At 44.0% G+C, this 14,386-nt stretch overlaps 1 protein-coding gene across 6 annotated transcripts in view; it reads left to right on the plus strand.

Moving 5' to 3' along the window:
- LPP (LIM domain containing preferred translocation partner in lipoma) overlaps positions 1–14,386 on the plus strand; it is a 330,413-nt gene that overhangs the window by 194,406 nt on the left and 121,621 nt on the right. For all 6 annotated transcript variants that reach the window (XM_064666206.1, XM_064666205.1, XM_064666203.1 and 3 more), the window contains one exon: positions 7,821–8,495. In XM_064666206.1, the coding sequence (XP_064522276.1) occupies positions 7,821–8,495 (675 nt within the window). The remainder of the gene's footprint in view (positions 1–7,820; positions 8,496–14,386) is intronic.

The raw sequence follows: 14,386 nt of genomic DNA on the forward strand, positions 1-14,386 counted from the left end.
AGTTCTGCTTTTTAGTGTGACCAAAGGGCTGTGGTGCGTATGCCACTGACTAGGTCAGTGCAGGGGGCTGCTGTTGCATGTTCCTGAAGTCCAGATGGGTGCAAATTTGTCATTTTAGTGATGAGAGTGGGAAATCACAAAAATACCCCAAGATGAATTCAGAAAATATTTAACTTCTCCTGACTGGCATCTTCTGTAGCTTCTTGACAAAGTTATTTCTCATGCTGATATCTGATGTTCTTGTGCATGAAGTTGCTATTGCTTTTGAAGTGGTCAACTGGAATTGCTTAAATAGAAAAATTTTAATAATAACTAGCCTTTTCAATGAATTAAGCTAAAATTATGGCCCTTGACTGTCCACCAGCCTTGAAAGTATTTAGGTCAATTGTTTGCACATCTTTTAAAACTGGTCTCTCACAGAATCCTCATAAATACCAGATGATCAGCCATCAGAAAAGGAAAAGCAAATAAAAAAAGCTCATAGTAGTCATCCTAGTGATAATATTAGGTAAACAAATAAAAAAGTAAATATGAAACTGAGGAGGAAATTCTTCGTTGGCATAAAACTGTTGTGTTTTGGAGACCAAAACTTTCAGATGTGTGGAATTAATGGAGTGTTGCAAAGTGGAAACCCAGGATGCCTAAAACACTTGGCACCCATACTGAAACCAAGGTCTGTGTCTATAACTGCACTCGTCAGTTGTGGAAGGCTGTTTTCCATGATAAAAAATTGAAAGTCAACTGTTACCACCTTTTCTTTCGTGCGCCATCTTCTCCTGTGGTTTCAAGCTGGGCCATGACAATGAGTACAAAAGAGGTTATGAAGCAGAAACATTAACAACTATGTCAACTCCCTTTCCACCCATAGTAGCAGCTGAAAAGCAGATCAAAGCTCAGAAGCAGTTGTGCTCTTGTAACTCTTTATGGGATTCGTAAGGTATTCTCTTCATTTGGGAACCAGAGATGAACACTTTATTAGATTTCTCCTCTTCTTCTTTTGGTACAATGCCTAGGAGCAGTCTGTTTGAGTACCTTTTTAACTGCTAGTGACCAAGCCAACAAACTGAATCCCACATCTGTGAAGTATGAGTGTGGCTGCTGATCCATGCACAGTCCATCTATCTGTGACACTTGCTTGTCAGCTGCAAACTAGAAATGAGAGAATGATGAAACTCTAAAGAAAAACTTCCTCTGATTACAAACGTGTTTTGGCTGAGGGGTTTAAGGTTTGGCCCAATCTTCAAAACTTTGGACTGGATTCTAAGGACATTTTGACACTTAAAGAAATCTGTGTTAGCAACTAAGCTGTGTGCACGACATAGCAGAGTGTGCAGAGTTGCAGAGATGTGTCCTCAGCGTGCTTGAACTGTCTGGACGTTATAAAGAAGGCCAGAGAATGATGTATATTGAAAACACATCAGGTATGCTAAATGGGAGCAGTGCATTTGCCCAAGATCTCTGGACATTAAGCAACCCAGCTGGAGCTCTACCAGGACTCCAGGCATCTACAAGTCCCAAATGAAAGGCCAGATTTCTCTTTTTCACCCAGATGTTATTTCAGACAGAAAAAGAGGATACATTCAGGGGAACCTGGCCTTACATTATCACTAGCAAGACAGCTTGTTCAAATACAGAATTTGAAGTCAGCAGGAGTTAAATGTGTCTGCACGTCAGGAAACCCCCTAAAATGCCAGTTCACATTTTCAAGTACCTAAAGGCCCAGGTTTCAAAGCAGAGTATTTGATTTTTCTCAAGGGTTATCCTTCCCAAATTGAGGGGGAGGTGAGATTTGCTACCTCAGGCAGGAGGGAGGCTCAGTCCAGCTGCTGCTCCTGGCAAAGCAGCAGCTCCAGTTCTAGCAGGAGCCACTGTTCAGCATGGAGGTGGAAAAGGAGGTGGGAAAGGGCGTCTCACTTGTGTCACCCGCCTTTGTACACTAGAAATACACTTGCAGCACAGCCTCTTGGTCATGCATTGGCTACGTGGCATGGCAGGATCCTGGCAGATCATCTGAGCTGCTGGCACCCCCTTTCATGTGCTGCGCTATCTGAGCTTGAGTGGCAGTGCACTTAATGCAGGGGAAAGGGATCTGTGCTTCTTACAGTCACATCAAAATTACCTGCTTATTGTGGAATTTGTCTCCACTAACTTGTGCTGTCTAAATATTCAGTGACTTGCTTTGCCTGTTTTTATGCTGCTTTTACAGTCAGTGAAGTAGATTCCCCCAGTGGATGATTCATCTCCGCTGTTTTAGGCTTCAATATTAGAACAGGATAAATGACCCCGTGGAGGTACATTTCAGAGAGAGAGAGCTTTAAGCACCTCCAGCTAGCCAAGGTGAATGCCCATCACTGGAGTTAGGAGAAACCAAGTTAATTTTACACCCTTCACTGCCTTTCCTGCCCAGGCCTTCAACTGCCACCACCACTGATTGATACTTAAAAGATTTCAGCTGGCACATCCTGAGCTGGCCGTGTGTTTCAGTCCAGCTTGTGTAGGTAGACCATGCAACTGAGTTAGGAAGAATGCTGCACTGGCCCATTGAAGTGGCAGCCCCCTGAGAACGCTGCATCCTGGGTTCAGCCCACCGGTAGTTGCCAGGTTTCTGCCTTTTGAGGAAGAAGGGTTGTTTCATTCCTATCCTGGAGTAATTAGTGACTGAAATGCCTGAAAAAGGCAGCCCCAGCTAGAGGTTCTCAACCTCTGCTCTGCAAACCCTGGGGGTCTATGGATTACTCCCAAGATAACTAAGAAGAATTCAATCGAAGGTAACTTAAAACCCCATGTTTATTGTCAATAGATTAACTTTCTCCATAAAGGAGCTTGTGTCTTCTGAAAAACAAACGTTTGGGGGCTGCTGAGCATAAAGGTTGAAAACCACTGAGCTAGAGTAATGTATCTTTATATCTGATAATTTGACAGCTAAAGGGCTAAAGTTATTCAACTGTACCTTAATGAAAAATGCCTGGAGAATTGAATAGAATATGATAAACTTTGTGTTGGCATTTTTGATCCAGTCTGTGAAACTTGAGTAACTGAAGGGATTCTATAAAAGTTACGCTACAAATGCACAAAATAAAAGGACGATCAAGTCCTTTTCATAAGGCTTCCAGCTGATCATATAGAATCATGCTTCTGCTGTAGACTGTGGTTATTCTCTACTCTTTTTAAGGTTTAAGCCCAACAAATGGTATAGAATGATAGATTAATTTCTGTAGAACAACAGGTTTTATCCCTAGTACCTATGTGATGACTTTTTAGTTGTAGATATACATTGAATTTAATTTAAGATATCTGTAAATAATTTCTACAGAATGAAAAGTCACTGATACTCAGGATTTCAGGTTTCCCCACCAAGGTAGCTTTGAATCCAGACACCCAGCTTTGACAGTCAGACCCCTTGGACAGCACGGTTTTATCACAACACCATAGACTTCTCCTATGATGGTTGGTACAAGAAACTCCTGCAAATGCTTATAAACTTTATCCACATTTAAGAAGACAGAGCAGGAGTTGCCAAGCAAAATTTTTCCCCTCATGGTTATACGTGCTAACATTTTTTAGTTGAAGCGTTTTGGGGGTTTTTTCCTCCCACATTGATTGAGTTTTACTTGATTTTGTCAGTATTAGTTCACCTTTATTTGAACTGCTGGATAATTCATTTGTAGAAGTGGCAGTACATTTAGGTACTTCCATCTGTGTTTAAGCAAGGCTCTTGTGCTTTCCCATTAAAAAAAAGATTTTGTATTATAATGCTTGTGGTAGATGAGGTTCTGAATTTAACTCCTTCCTACTCTAGTTTCTCTTAACAACTCTGTGTTATCAACACCTGGGGTTTCTAGTTTACTCTCTTTGCAAATATGAATTTGCAAGAAGGGGTTGATGGTAAGTAGCGTGGTTCTAATTTGCACTTGCGAAGTGTGTCAGACAGTTTCATCAGGGCTTGGTGAGCAGAGGAAAGCCTGTCTTCCTCTGAAAACAGCCCTTAGAGGATGTCAGAGAGCATGTTTGGCTGCGATAGTCACATGCAAATGCAATATGGTTTTGAAATGAGCTGTCCAGGAGCTGCTGAAGAAAGGGATACCTGTATTCCTATGAATCCTCCCTTTGCCTTTCTCTGTTTTCTTTTTCCTATTTCTATTTGTTTTCATGACTCTGGGCTATCATTTTAATGTGCTTTTGGATGAGTCTACTTTGTTGTGCTGGTAGAAGTTCTATGGATTCACTTGGATGAAACATTTGTGATAGTCATCTGTTTTGCTAGGACTGTACCCAGTGATGTAGATAGGCCTTACCAGCTTTCTGTTCATTACTCCATCTACCTGGCATCCTTATAGCCTCATCCATCCCTCCTATCCTCCTAGTGCCTTCCAGACATCTGTTGAAATCTCTCTTCCCAGTGGTATCTGTGTACCCTTTTCTCATCCTTCCACACATTCCTGTCCTCAGAGCAGGAATCTTGCCCATAGTTCATGTGCATTTAAAAAGTTTTTTCTTAATCCATTAGTAATCTAGAGGTTTAAGCCTGAGGTGATATTTGAGTGCACAGTTGGACTGTGGCCACCCTTCTTTCTCCCAGGTAAAAGGGCAGAGGATTTATGATGATACCTCACCTGTGCCCTTGCTTAAGAGCTACAGCCACTTTGTGTCCCTCTAAATCATCAGTGCTCCAGTAGTGGTAAACTCCCTCTAACCTGTCCCATTTCTCTACTACATCACATCAGCTAGCCTTACACCTCCCCCCCTAAAACCCAGCTTTCATCACACACTTGCCCAGAGCCCTCAGAGGAATTCAGAATGAGTCACATAGGGTGCCTCTGGGGACTCCTACTGATGCAAACTTCCTCCTCCTCAAGGCAGCCTGTGGTTTGATGCCACAGTGCAGCTGGTACTTGTTAGCTCAAGCCTTCACTGTGAAGTTGATGGCAAAGCTTGGCCTCTGGCCCAGGCACCCTCAATTTGGCACTTTCCTTCACTGGGTTCTGGTGCAGGAGGGGACACTCCCAGCTCATCCTCTTTGTAGCATCAAACACAGGAGCTGCTCAGTGCCAGTCAGTAGACTGGAGGTTTGGGGTTTTTTTGGAGAGTTTATCATTCATTCTTAGGGTATATTCCAGTCCAGGCAGGACACTGGCATCAGCACATTAAGTGAAATGTTTTGTGGATGTTTATATGTAAGATTGAAGTCCCCCACTTCTTGGGATAGGATAGACTTTCATCACGAGAGCTTTAGTTGAGATCTGTCATCACCTGCTTCCAGAGTCTGCATTCAGAAATATATAATGTGATGAATAGGGTTCATTTATGTTGTTTTGGTTTGGTCTTTCCTTCTCTCTCTGCTAGACCACTGTCTTTATAATATTATCTACCTTCTCCCTCTTCACATGGAAAAAAAAAATGCTTTTCTGGTGGTAATTACACAGTGCCGTGTTGTAGACCTTTCATCCCATTACAGTAAGTGGACAAACTACTGTCATTTGCAAGAATGAAATAGGCGAGGAAATGGGAAAGTTTCTGACACTCCCAGGCATAAATGCCAACCTGACATGGGAGAACAATTCTGACAGAAAACAAGTTTTCTTGCTAGCAATGAATACTGGTGTGGTTCTGCTCTGATGCAGGGATGGAGAAATGCCTACTCATCTTCAGGTGTTTCAGAAATAGAAGAATAGAGCAGTATTAATGATAGGCTGCAGACCCTTAACCTGTCTCTGCCCTTGCAGTTCAACTGAGACACTCTTCAGCTCTTCCTTGCTCTCAGTTTCAAAATCTCTTCAGTCTGTCCGTGTGCTGCTTGTCATGGATGTGTTAGCAAGGTCAGGGTGTGAATACATTTAGATGTTTTTTCTCTACCAGAATTTTTCTGCCTTATTATTCCACAGCTCTTCATACACACCTTTTACATCTCTTAGAACAGATTGGTGCTCTTATTTGCTTGGGTTCTCTTGATGATTTATAGTGTTTCCTCATGGGAGGTTTGCTGTCAGGGGAGGTTTGCCCTGCAGGTATAAGGTCTTTGCAGGAATAAGGTCTTTACCAGTGCATCAGCAAAAAAATATTTGCACATCACCAGGAAAGAGCTACCAGTTGGGTGGTGGAGCTTCCTTATCCCTTTGGTAGGCTTGCTTGTGGTCTGTGGACTAGAAGTTGAGTGGCTTGCGCTTATCTCCCTTTTCTTCATGTGAGGTGGTTGCCAAATGTTTGAGGGACAGTGTCCTACTTTCTCCCACCTTCTATGGAAGATGAGTTTGGAACCCTTGGAGGCTCAGGGCCATGGGTGCTTCAAGTTCCTCTCCAGCCACTGCCGTGGGTGGTTTGGCAGCAATTGACTGTCGCCACCTGCTGACCAGGCAGAGGATTTCTCTGGGCCGGGTACAGCCCGTGTGCAGGGTGTCCAGAAGAGCCCCCACCCCGCTCTCCCTGGCAAGAGGGTGATGGGGCAGTAGGTAGAGGTCAGGGTGCCAGCATAAAGCAGGAACACTGAGGACAAATATGACATTGGTCATTTAGAGAAAGGTGGCACATGCCTTAGAGTGAACATAACCATGGGTGAGAGCTGAGCTGGTCTGACTTTGGGCTGCTGTGAACTTGTAGGTTTTCAAGCAGATCATGGATGAGATCAAGCCTGGTGCAGGAAGTTTGGATGGGATATAACCTTGTATAATTATAGTGTTAGGTGCGGTCAAATTGCATGTCTTCACTTTAATCCATCTCTGTATAGGAATGCATAAAATTCAGATACTCTTTCAGAATAAAGGAAAATAAAGAGACAAGAAATTTTACCGAATCCTAAACTCCAGAAGTTCAAGTTTCCTCTTCTTTGTTTAGTGGAAAAACTTAAAGTTCTTCAATGTTCTTCAGAAACTGTTTTACTTTATTAGTTTTTTAACAAAGATGCCTTTTCACACTGATGTTTTTGAACATTTAAAATGCAAGGTAAATTAAACATACAAGTACATTAGACTGAAGGATGTACAATGCCTATGAGGTCGGCGTCACTGCACCAAAGCTTCATTCCATGGCCAAATTGCAGGCAACAGCAGCATTTACTGTGATCCTCTTCCCTGGCTGCCCCAGCTGTGCCTGGGGCACTGGTGCAGGGTTACATGACTGCCATGGTGGGAGCTGACTTCTGAAGCTCTTGGGAATCCTACCCACCTTCCTGCCCTTTGATGAACCATGTGTAACATTTGCTTTCTCTAGGGTCACTCCAGGTTTTCAACCAGCACATCCAGGGTAGGGACACCTCCGTGTTCTGCTTTGATTTAAGTTGATTCTTACAGTTTGGGACCTACTTTTAGGCCATCCCACCCTGCCGCCTCCTGCACAGTTAAAGGTGCTCCTGTATTGGGGCAGAACCCTACAGGTCCTCTAGGGACCCAAGGAATTTCATGTCTCCATAGAGACTATAATCTCATTTTCTCTCTTTTTCAAAACACTCTCATTTTCACAGAAATGCCTGGGGTTTCCCCTGATTATTTTCCAATGAGTCTCCCCTTTTTTTTTTTCATGTATTATCTTTTAGTTTGTTTGTTTGTTTGTTTGGAGGCAGAGGAGAAAACTCCGAGAGATGAAATGCCACGCGCGGCAGTTCTGCTCGACTGCCGTGGTGCTGTCCCTGTTCTGTCAGAGCAAGGGAAGGTTACTATTACCATTTTATAATACATGGTCTCAGGTACATTCCTGCTTTCCTAAGCAGTTTGAGTTGCTGCACAGATGTTACTGTAAATCCCTCTTTCCAACCTAACCCCTCGCTGCTTGATCTGGCGCCTGAGAGGCCCCTCCTGCTGACGCTGTGTCTCTCTTTCCTTGCTCCCCAGGTCTCCGGGACCTCGAGCAGCTCTGCCGCCACCACCCCATCCGTGTCCACCCCTGTTACTAGCCACAAGCGGATGATCATCCCCAACCAGCCTCCGCTGACCGCCACCAAAAAGTCCACGGCCAAGGGCCCAGGGCAGCCGGCACCCATCCCGGTCACTCCCGTGGGCACCCTGAAGCCGCAGCCAGTGCCGGCTTCCTACGCCACGGCCTCCACACCCAGCCGCCCGGCCTTCAACATCCAGGTGAGGACGGCACAGCCCAGCCCGCACTACCAGCCGCCCGGCCCGCAGCCCGCGCACTATGGCAGCCTCGGGCACGGCCAGCCCTACGCGGCCCCGCCGTCCCGCCAGCCCACTGCCCCGCAGTATGGAGCGCCTCAGCCCCACGGGCCCGACTACGGCTACGCTCCACCGCCCGGCCGGCCTGCAGAGCCCGCCTATGGATACGCACCTCCGCAGGGCCGCTACCAGGACCCCTACTATGGGGGGTACGGAGGAAGGAACGGCTCCGAAGCGCCCTATGTGCCACAGAGCTCCTGGAAGGCTGAGCCAGCTTATCCTGCTAGTAATGCCATGGGCCAGGTTCCTCCTGGCCTCTACCAGCCACCAGGCACTAAGAAGACCTATATCACTGACCCGGTGCTGGCCCCGCAGCCACCCACCCTGCAGCAGAAGGTAGGAGATATGGGTGCTCACCACCCAGGGGATTGGAGAGCCGCATGGCTGAACGTGGCCTGGGACCCTCCCTGAAAGGGAAAGTGGTGCCATTGGGGATGTGGGGCAGGTCTCCCTCTGTATGGCTTCTAAAAGCTGGAAATAGGGACGTCTCATCTGCTTTGAAAAGAGGCTTTGAGGGTGCTTAGAAAAGCCATCAGCCTTGAAGTGTGAGCCAGTGTAACATGTGTCACCCCACAGGCAGGAGGGAGGCTTTGTTCCTGTGACATGCCGTTGCCCAAGGAGCTCCCTGGCCATGCCTCCGTACAGCATCGCTGCACTGGGGTCTTCTCTTCTGTGCCCTCCCAAGATGAAGTGAGGGGCTGGGTGAGAGCTTCTGCTCCATGTGCTTGTAGACCTGAGTTGAACCCTGGTTCAACTCGTAATCCTCCCTCTCCTCAGGCAGATGGGAGGTACATGGGAGGTTGGTTTTGATTGTGGTTCAGAGTGATTGTGGAGGTTGTCCTCTGGTGTGTTGCTGTTCAAAGATCACTTATCACTGAAACCACATGGAAATGAGTTCCCACAGAGCTTAGCTCTGGTTTTCTTCTCCGGTGATGGTACGCTGGGTGGCCTCCATCCACTTCAACCAGTGCCCGGACCTCATAAAGCGAAGTCAAGTTGAAATAGAAAGTTAAACTGGTCTGCCTGGTTTCTCTGCCCAAGCTGACCCTGTCTGGCTTTTGTCACTTCTGCTGGTTGAAGTCTTTAATGCGGCTCTGGGGGCACACAGGCACTGTAGCTTTGCAGGGCCCTGGTGCATGACAAGCTGAGGCTCCACTGAAGGGTGAGGCAGGGAGACAGTGACACCATCGCTGCCCAGGCCCACCCTGGCATGTCTGAGCACATCCTGATCTTGAGCTTGTGGGTGCTGACAGGGAAAGGGGAAAAAGCTTCTGATACATAACAGAAACTCTGTCCTTTTGTTATTTCCTTCTCTTAACAGCACACAGACGATCTTCCTTGAATTCCAGGTTTCCTGGCAGTGGGAACTTTTGAAGGCAAAGATGTTCCTCTAGGCAGTTTAGAGAGGGCAAGAAGTTACACAAGTCCTTAAAATATTATCTACTAGCAGCTAAGAAACTGCTTTTTCTCTTTTCTTTCCCTTCCTTACCAAGAAGCTTAGGACTAGGGAGAGAAACAGCAAACTCTCAGCTCTGCAAGTACTTAGCATAGAGCTTAAACTGAAAAGTCACAAAAAGACACAAAATTTGCACATAGCCTTAACTGGTGTAAATTGTTGTGGTTCCAGTGGAGTCACTGAGGAAATGCTGAGGTACAGCAGATCATATTTAGACTTTTATAGATACAAGTAAGCTTATATATATAAAAAATTTTAAAACTGTAGTTCAGTCAGCATCTCTATGGAAACGCAAATCATCTTGAACCACAAACAGCACAAGCCTGTTAGTCTGATTTGCATTACAAAGCTGGAGGGACAGTTTAATTTAGCTCAAGTTTGGGGTTTCATGTTTGCATGTATATATTTTTATATATATGTTTGTGTGTGTGTGCACGTGGCATTTGCAAATACACATGCAGAAATACTTCATAAATATCTCTATTAAAATAATTTCAGTTCTTCTGCAGAACAGACTATTATTTGCTTGGTGATAAATCCCTCCAGAAACTTTCTTTCTCATCCAACCTACTAAATAACTGTGTTGTTACCTATTTCACTTTTTAGCTTACAAATCTTCTGTAACATATTGGTGGCAGATTCTGCTCAATTGTTGCTTTGTAACATATATAGTTTAATTGATGAAGAATTGAAGGTGATCTAAGAGTCTTTACAGGAAATGCTCAGTAATAAAACACTGTATGCTTTGTCATTGAAGCAGTGTTGTCCAGTCTTACTGCATGCTGTTCTCTTCCTCTGCAGACTAACTAATTCATAAAGTCAACGTTTGGAATTACTTTATTTAAAAGGAAAAAAAAAAAAAGAAAGGCTATATGAGAGCCAGATATCTGATAGAACTGTCACTGTAATTTGACTTCGCTACAATACTGAACGCAACTGGCTTCTGCATTTTGTTGTGTTTTGCCTTTTCAAGGTTGGTTTGAGGTCTTTCAGTTAAGGAAATAGATTTGAGAATCCTGGATAAGAAGTGCATATCACATAAAATGCAAGACGACCTTTAGGAATTTTATTTCTTGCAAGGGAATGATTTTAAAATATAAACCAATTTCTAAATGTATTCAAAATAGTGCATTCTTAATCTTGAACACACTTTGTGTGCAACATGTTAAGGATATTGTAGCAAATCTATCTCAGATTAAAAGTTCATAGTTCTTAATTCTAATATGATCCATGACTTTGAGAGGTAAAATTTTTCATTTAATTTGTTAACGGCTTTTAAAGGGTCAAAAAAAAAAGTATATATTTGGCATTCTGGCTAGAAGGAGGTCCAAGGCATTGTGGCTCAGTGCTTTTTGCTGTGTACTAATCATGTTGAAGTCGCTGCTGATCCAAAATAAATCTGGATTGGTATGGGAACAGCAAATAATCTGTACTGGTTCTTAAAGCCTGCTGAGAACAATGAGTTTTACTCACTCACAACTCTGCATTGCATCCTGTCCTTGGGCCAGTTATGGAGTGAGAATCATGCATGTGAAACCTCTGGGCATTTTAGTCTTTCGCAGCACCCCGTCTAGCATTAGTGCCCAAGTCCTAGTTAGGAAATGATCTGGTGGAGTGCATGTCCTCATTTAAACCTCCATGTGCTTCAAGGGCTGAAAAACCTCAGGAGCTTTCTCCTCTGGATAGTAGGTGTAGAAGCAGCAGCAGAGCTCTCATGAGACCATCACAGAAACATGTGACACGATCAGCTACTCCTGTACTTTTTGCCAGCAGTGCTGTGCCTACTCAGACCAAGTCAAAATCTGTAGCCGCTCTTTTAACTTCTCCCTCCCAAAGACCGAAGTGCACAAGATCAGAGTGGTTCATTAGGTGCGCTGATTTCTGGCACCACGATGTCCACAGTGGACAAATGACAAAGCACATTGCTGTCATGGAGAATTACTGAAACTTTGCCCTGTGGCCAAAGCAGGGTTGATAAAACTCCCACCACCGACCAGCTTAGCTATCATCAAATGTTTCTGTGCTGGACTGGTGAGACACCAAATACCTTTGTTGAGCTCTCATATCTTGAAATAGGTCTAGGTCCTTTTACTGCTTTTGGTAGTGTTTGAGTGTTTTTGAGACACTATGACATGTCTCCCAGGTAGATCTGTGAACCTTTCAGGAACCTCATGTATCTCCTGGGAGATCTGGCCACTGGGAGATCTGTTCTTCCTAGGTCTCAGATCCCAGCTATTCTCCTTCTTCTACTCATAGGCTTGGGGAACAACATTCCTTCATAAAGGAACCTGCACATTTTCAACATCCAAACTGGGTACCACTGAAGTAATTTGAGAGAACTTGTGGTTTTGGTCCAGAATGGGGGAAATCTTAACAAACACACTGACCTCTTGAGAACAATTTACCAATTCGGTGAGGACAGAAGTGTCTTGTAGCTCTGATTTCGTGCAGCATCCAAATCCATGCTCCTTTGCTGCAGATTTTCTAGAAGGAGAAAGGGAGCAGTGTTCCTGCAGTAGCTGTGTCTGTTCTCCCTGACATGGCACAAGTGCACGAGTTCCTTAACCTGGTCAGCCCAAACCAGCCACCGGTTCCACTGTCCCCCTTCACACATAAAGAGCCATCAGTGGCCTCCTCTTCACCTGACCCTTCAGTGTTGTGCACCTTTTGAGGTTAGCACCATGAAAAGTAGAGAGACAGTTGGAAATCATAAGGCAGCTTATGCTTTTGGCACGGTTTTGGTGGTGGTGACCACTCGTGATTAGCAGACCTCGGCCACCGCATCGTTTCTGTGCTGCTGGAGGTGGTTTCTTTTCTGCCTGCTGCACCCAGCACCTTCACAGTCTCATGAAGCTTGCAGTGCCCAAAAAGGACTATGATGGCTCACTGTTTTCTCATTTTACACAGCTTTTGCCAGTTTTTCCACTGATTTAATACCTGTGATGGAGACATTCACTTGGAAGTTTCATCTTTGCCTCAGAAACATATGCTCACTGGTGTCCTTTGCTATGACTGATGCACTTGTCTGGTACTGGTTTAATAATCTTTACAGTCTGCCATCACTCACATAAAGTGGATACCTCCGGCACCTGTGTTTGAACTGAGACTAATTCACTTGCTGTTTGCTGTTAATCTAGTGACTAGAAATTTTTTGTTCTCTGCAGATGAATAAATGCAGTCTGCCAGATTCCCTCCTGCTGTCACAGGGATATATTCTTTCTTAGTGTTGCTTTTGACTTGGTGGAGAAAGGTAGGCAGCTTGTATACTGCTTCTCACCAAAAATTTTGTGTCTCCACCCAAGTGTCTTCTTCACAAAAGTCAAGTGTCAGAAATTTCCACTGGATGGAATTTGGAGACAGAGTAAAATGATGGTGGAAGTTGGTTTTCTGTCAGTGTGGGACAGTGGCTTCCCATAGCTTTAATATGCTAAAATAAAGCAGAACAAAGTAGAATTAAAAAGGCTTATTTAAAATACTCTACTTTGGCATTTAATAACTTAAAAAAGACTGAAAGCTAATGTAAAATGAAGTAGAAGGTGAAATTCTGAAATTCAGAGTTAAATTTGCGAGTTCAGTGTGACATTTCAAAATTTCCAGATGAATATGTAGTTCCTTTCTACCCTGAGAATAGCAACAAATGTCAAAATGTTGACATTCTTCACAAAACAGTAATTCAGAGTTCTAACCAGCACTAGCTGTATATCAGCTGCTGACTCTCTCATTGCTTCTGGGTGGATTAAATTAAATGCTGTTGCTTCTGTTAAAATGAGGAGGAGGGGAAGAAGGCAATGGTGTCTAACAATGAGAAGCTCAGAGTTAGGACTTAGTAGTACTCTGTGGCATTGAGAATGATGTTTTCCTCTTCAAGATATTATAAATCTCTGTATCGAAATCTTTGTGGATTTTTTCAGGTGATAAGGTGCTGGCAAGAGGTACAAAGGGGGTTTCTCAGAACAATGTGCTTATCCTGACTGCAGGAACCCAATACAGTCTGGTTTACACCCTAAATTTTGAAAGAGCCCAATTCTTGGCTTGAAATGTGTTTAACATTTTCATTTGAGAACTTTACTCTTTGTGCTTTGTATTATATTTTTATTATTTAAGCACTCCATATACTAGCAGGAACCAGCTGATGACAGAGCAATTAATCAGATTTTTCTCTTAGGAATCATATATTTTTCTTAAATAACGAAACAAAGAGTTGCCAAACAATTACCTTGAAGTTAAAGGTAAGAGGGAGCCTGCAGCTACAAGAATAAGTCAGATCAGTATATACTGAGAAACCAACTTAAATTTACAGCTTCAGGATGCAGCTTTTGCAGCTTTAGCCTTTATTCAGCTACAATGGGTTAGTATTGAGAAAGAGGCTTTTGGCATAATACCTGGATGTTCTTTCTTGCTCCTTCTTAAAATAAGCTGAGGACAATGCCTCCACACATGATAAGGCATGGGGCAACCTTGGAGTTAATCAAGGACTTTATTTCTGTGCTGTTTAACTCTTGATAACCAAGTGTCTACCTTGAGAGATACTGCCAGACCACGTTACAGTCTAACAGATAAGAATTTTGGATCTGAGGTCATTTTTATGCAGTGACCATATACTTAAGGAACATTTGATGGGAAGGCTCTCTGGTTTTCAAGCAGTGGTGCTCGCCTGAACCCTGGGGCCAGCTGAGCTCAGGTCTCTAAGGGACGGCCTGGTCTGTAGTATGATGAGGATGGTTGGCCTTGCTGCTGGTTTACAGCTTTCAGTACAGAAAACAGCACCCAT

The sequence above is a fragment of the Pseudopipra pipra genome, chromosome 10 (assembly GCF_036250125.1).
Source record: "Pseudopipra pipra isolate bDixPip1 chromosome 10, bDixPip1.hap1, whole genome shotgun sequence".
Classification (NCBI taxonomy): domain Eukaryota; kingdom Metazoa; phylum Chordata; class Aves; order Passeriformes; family Pipridae; genus Pseudopipra; species Pseudopipra pipra.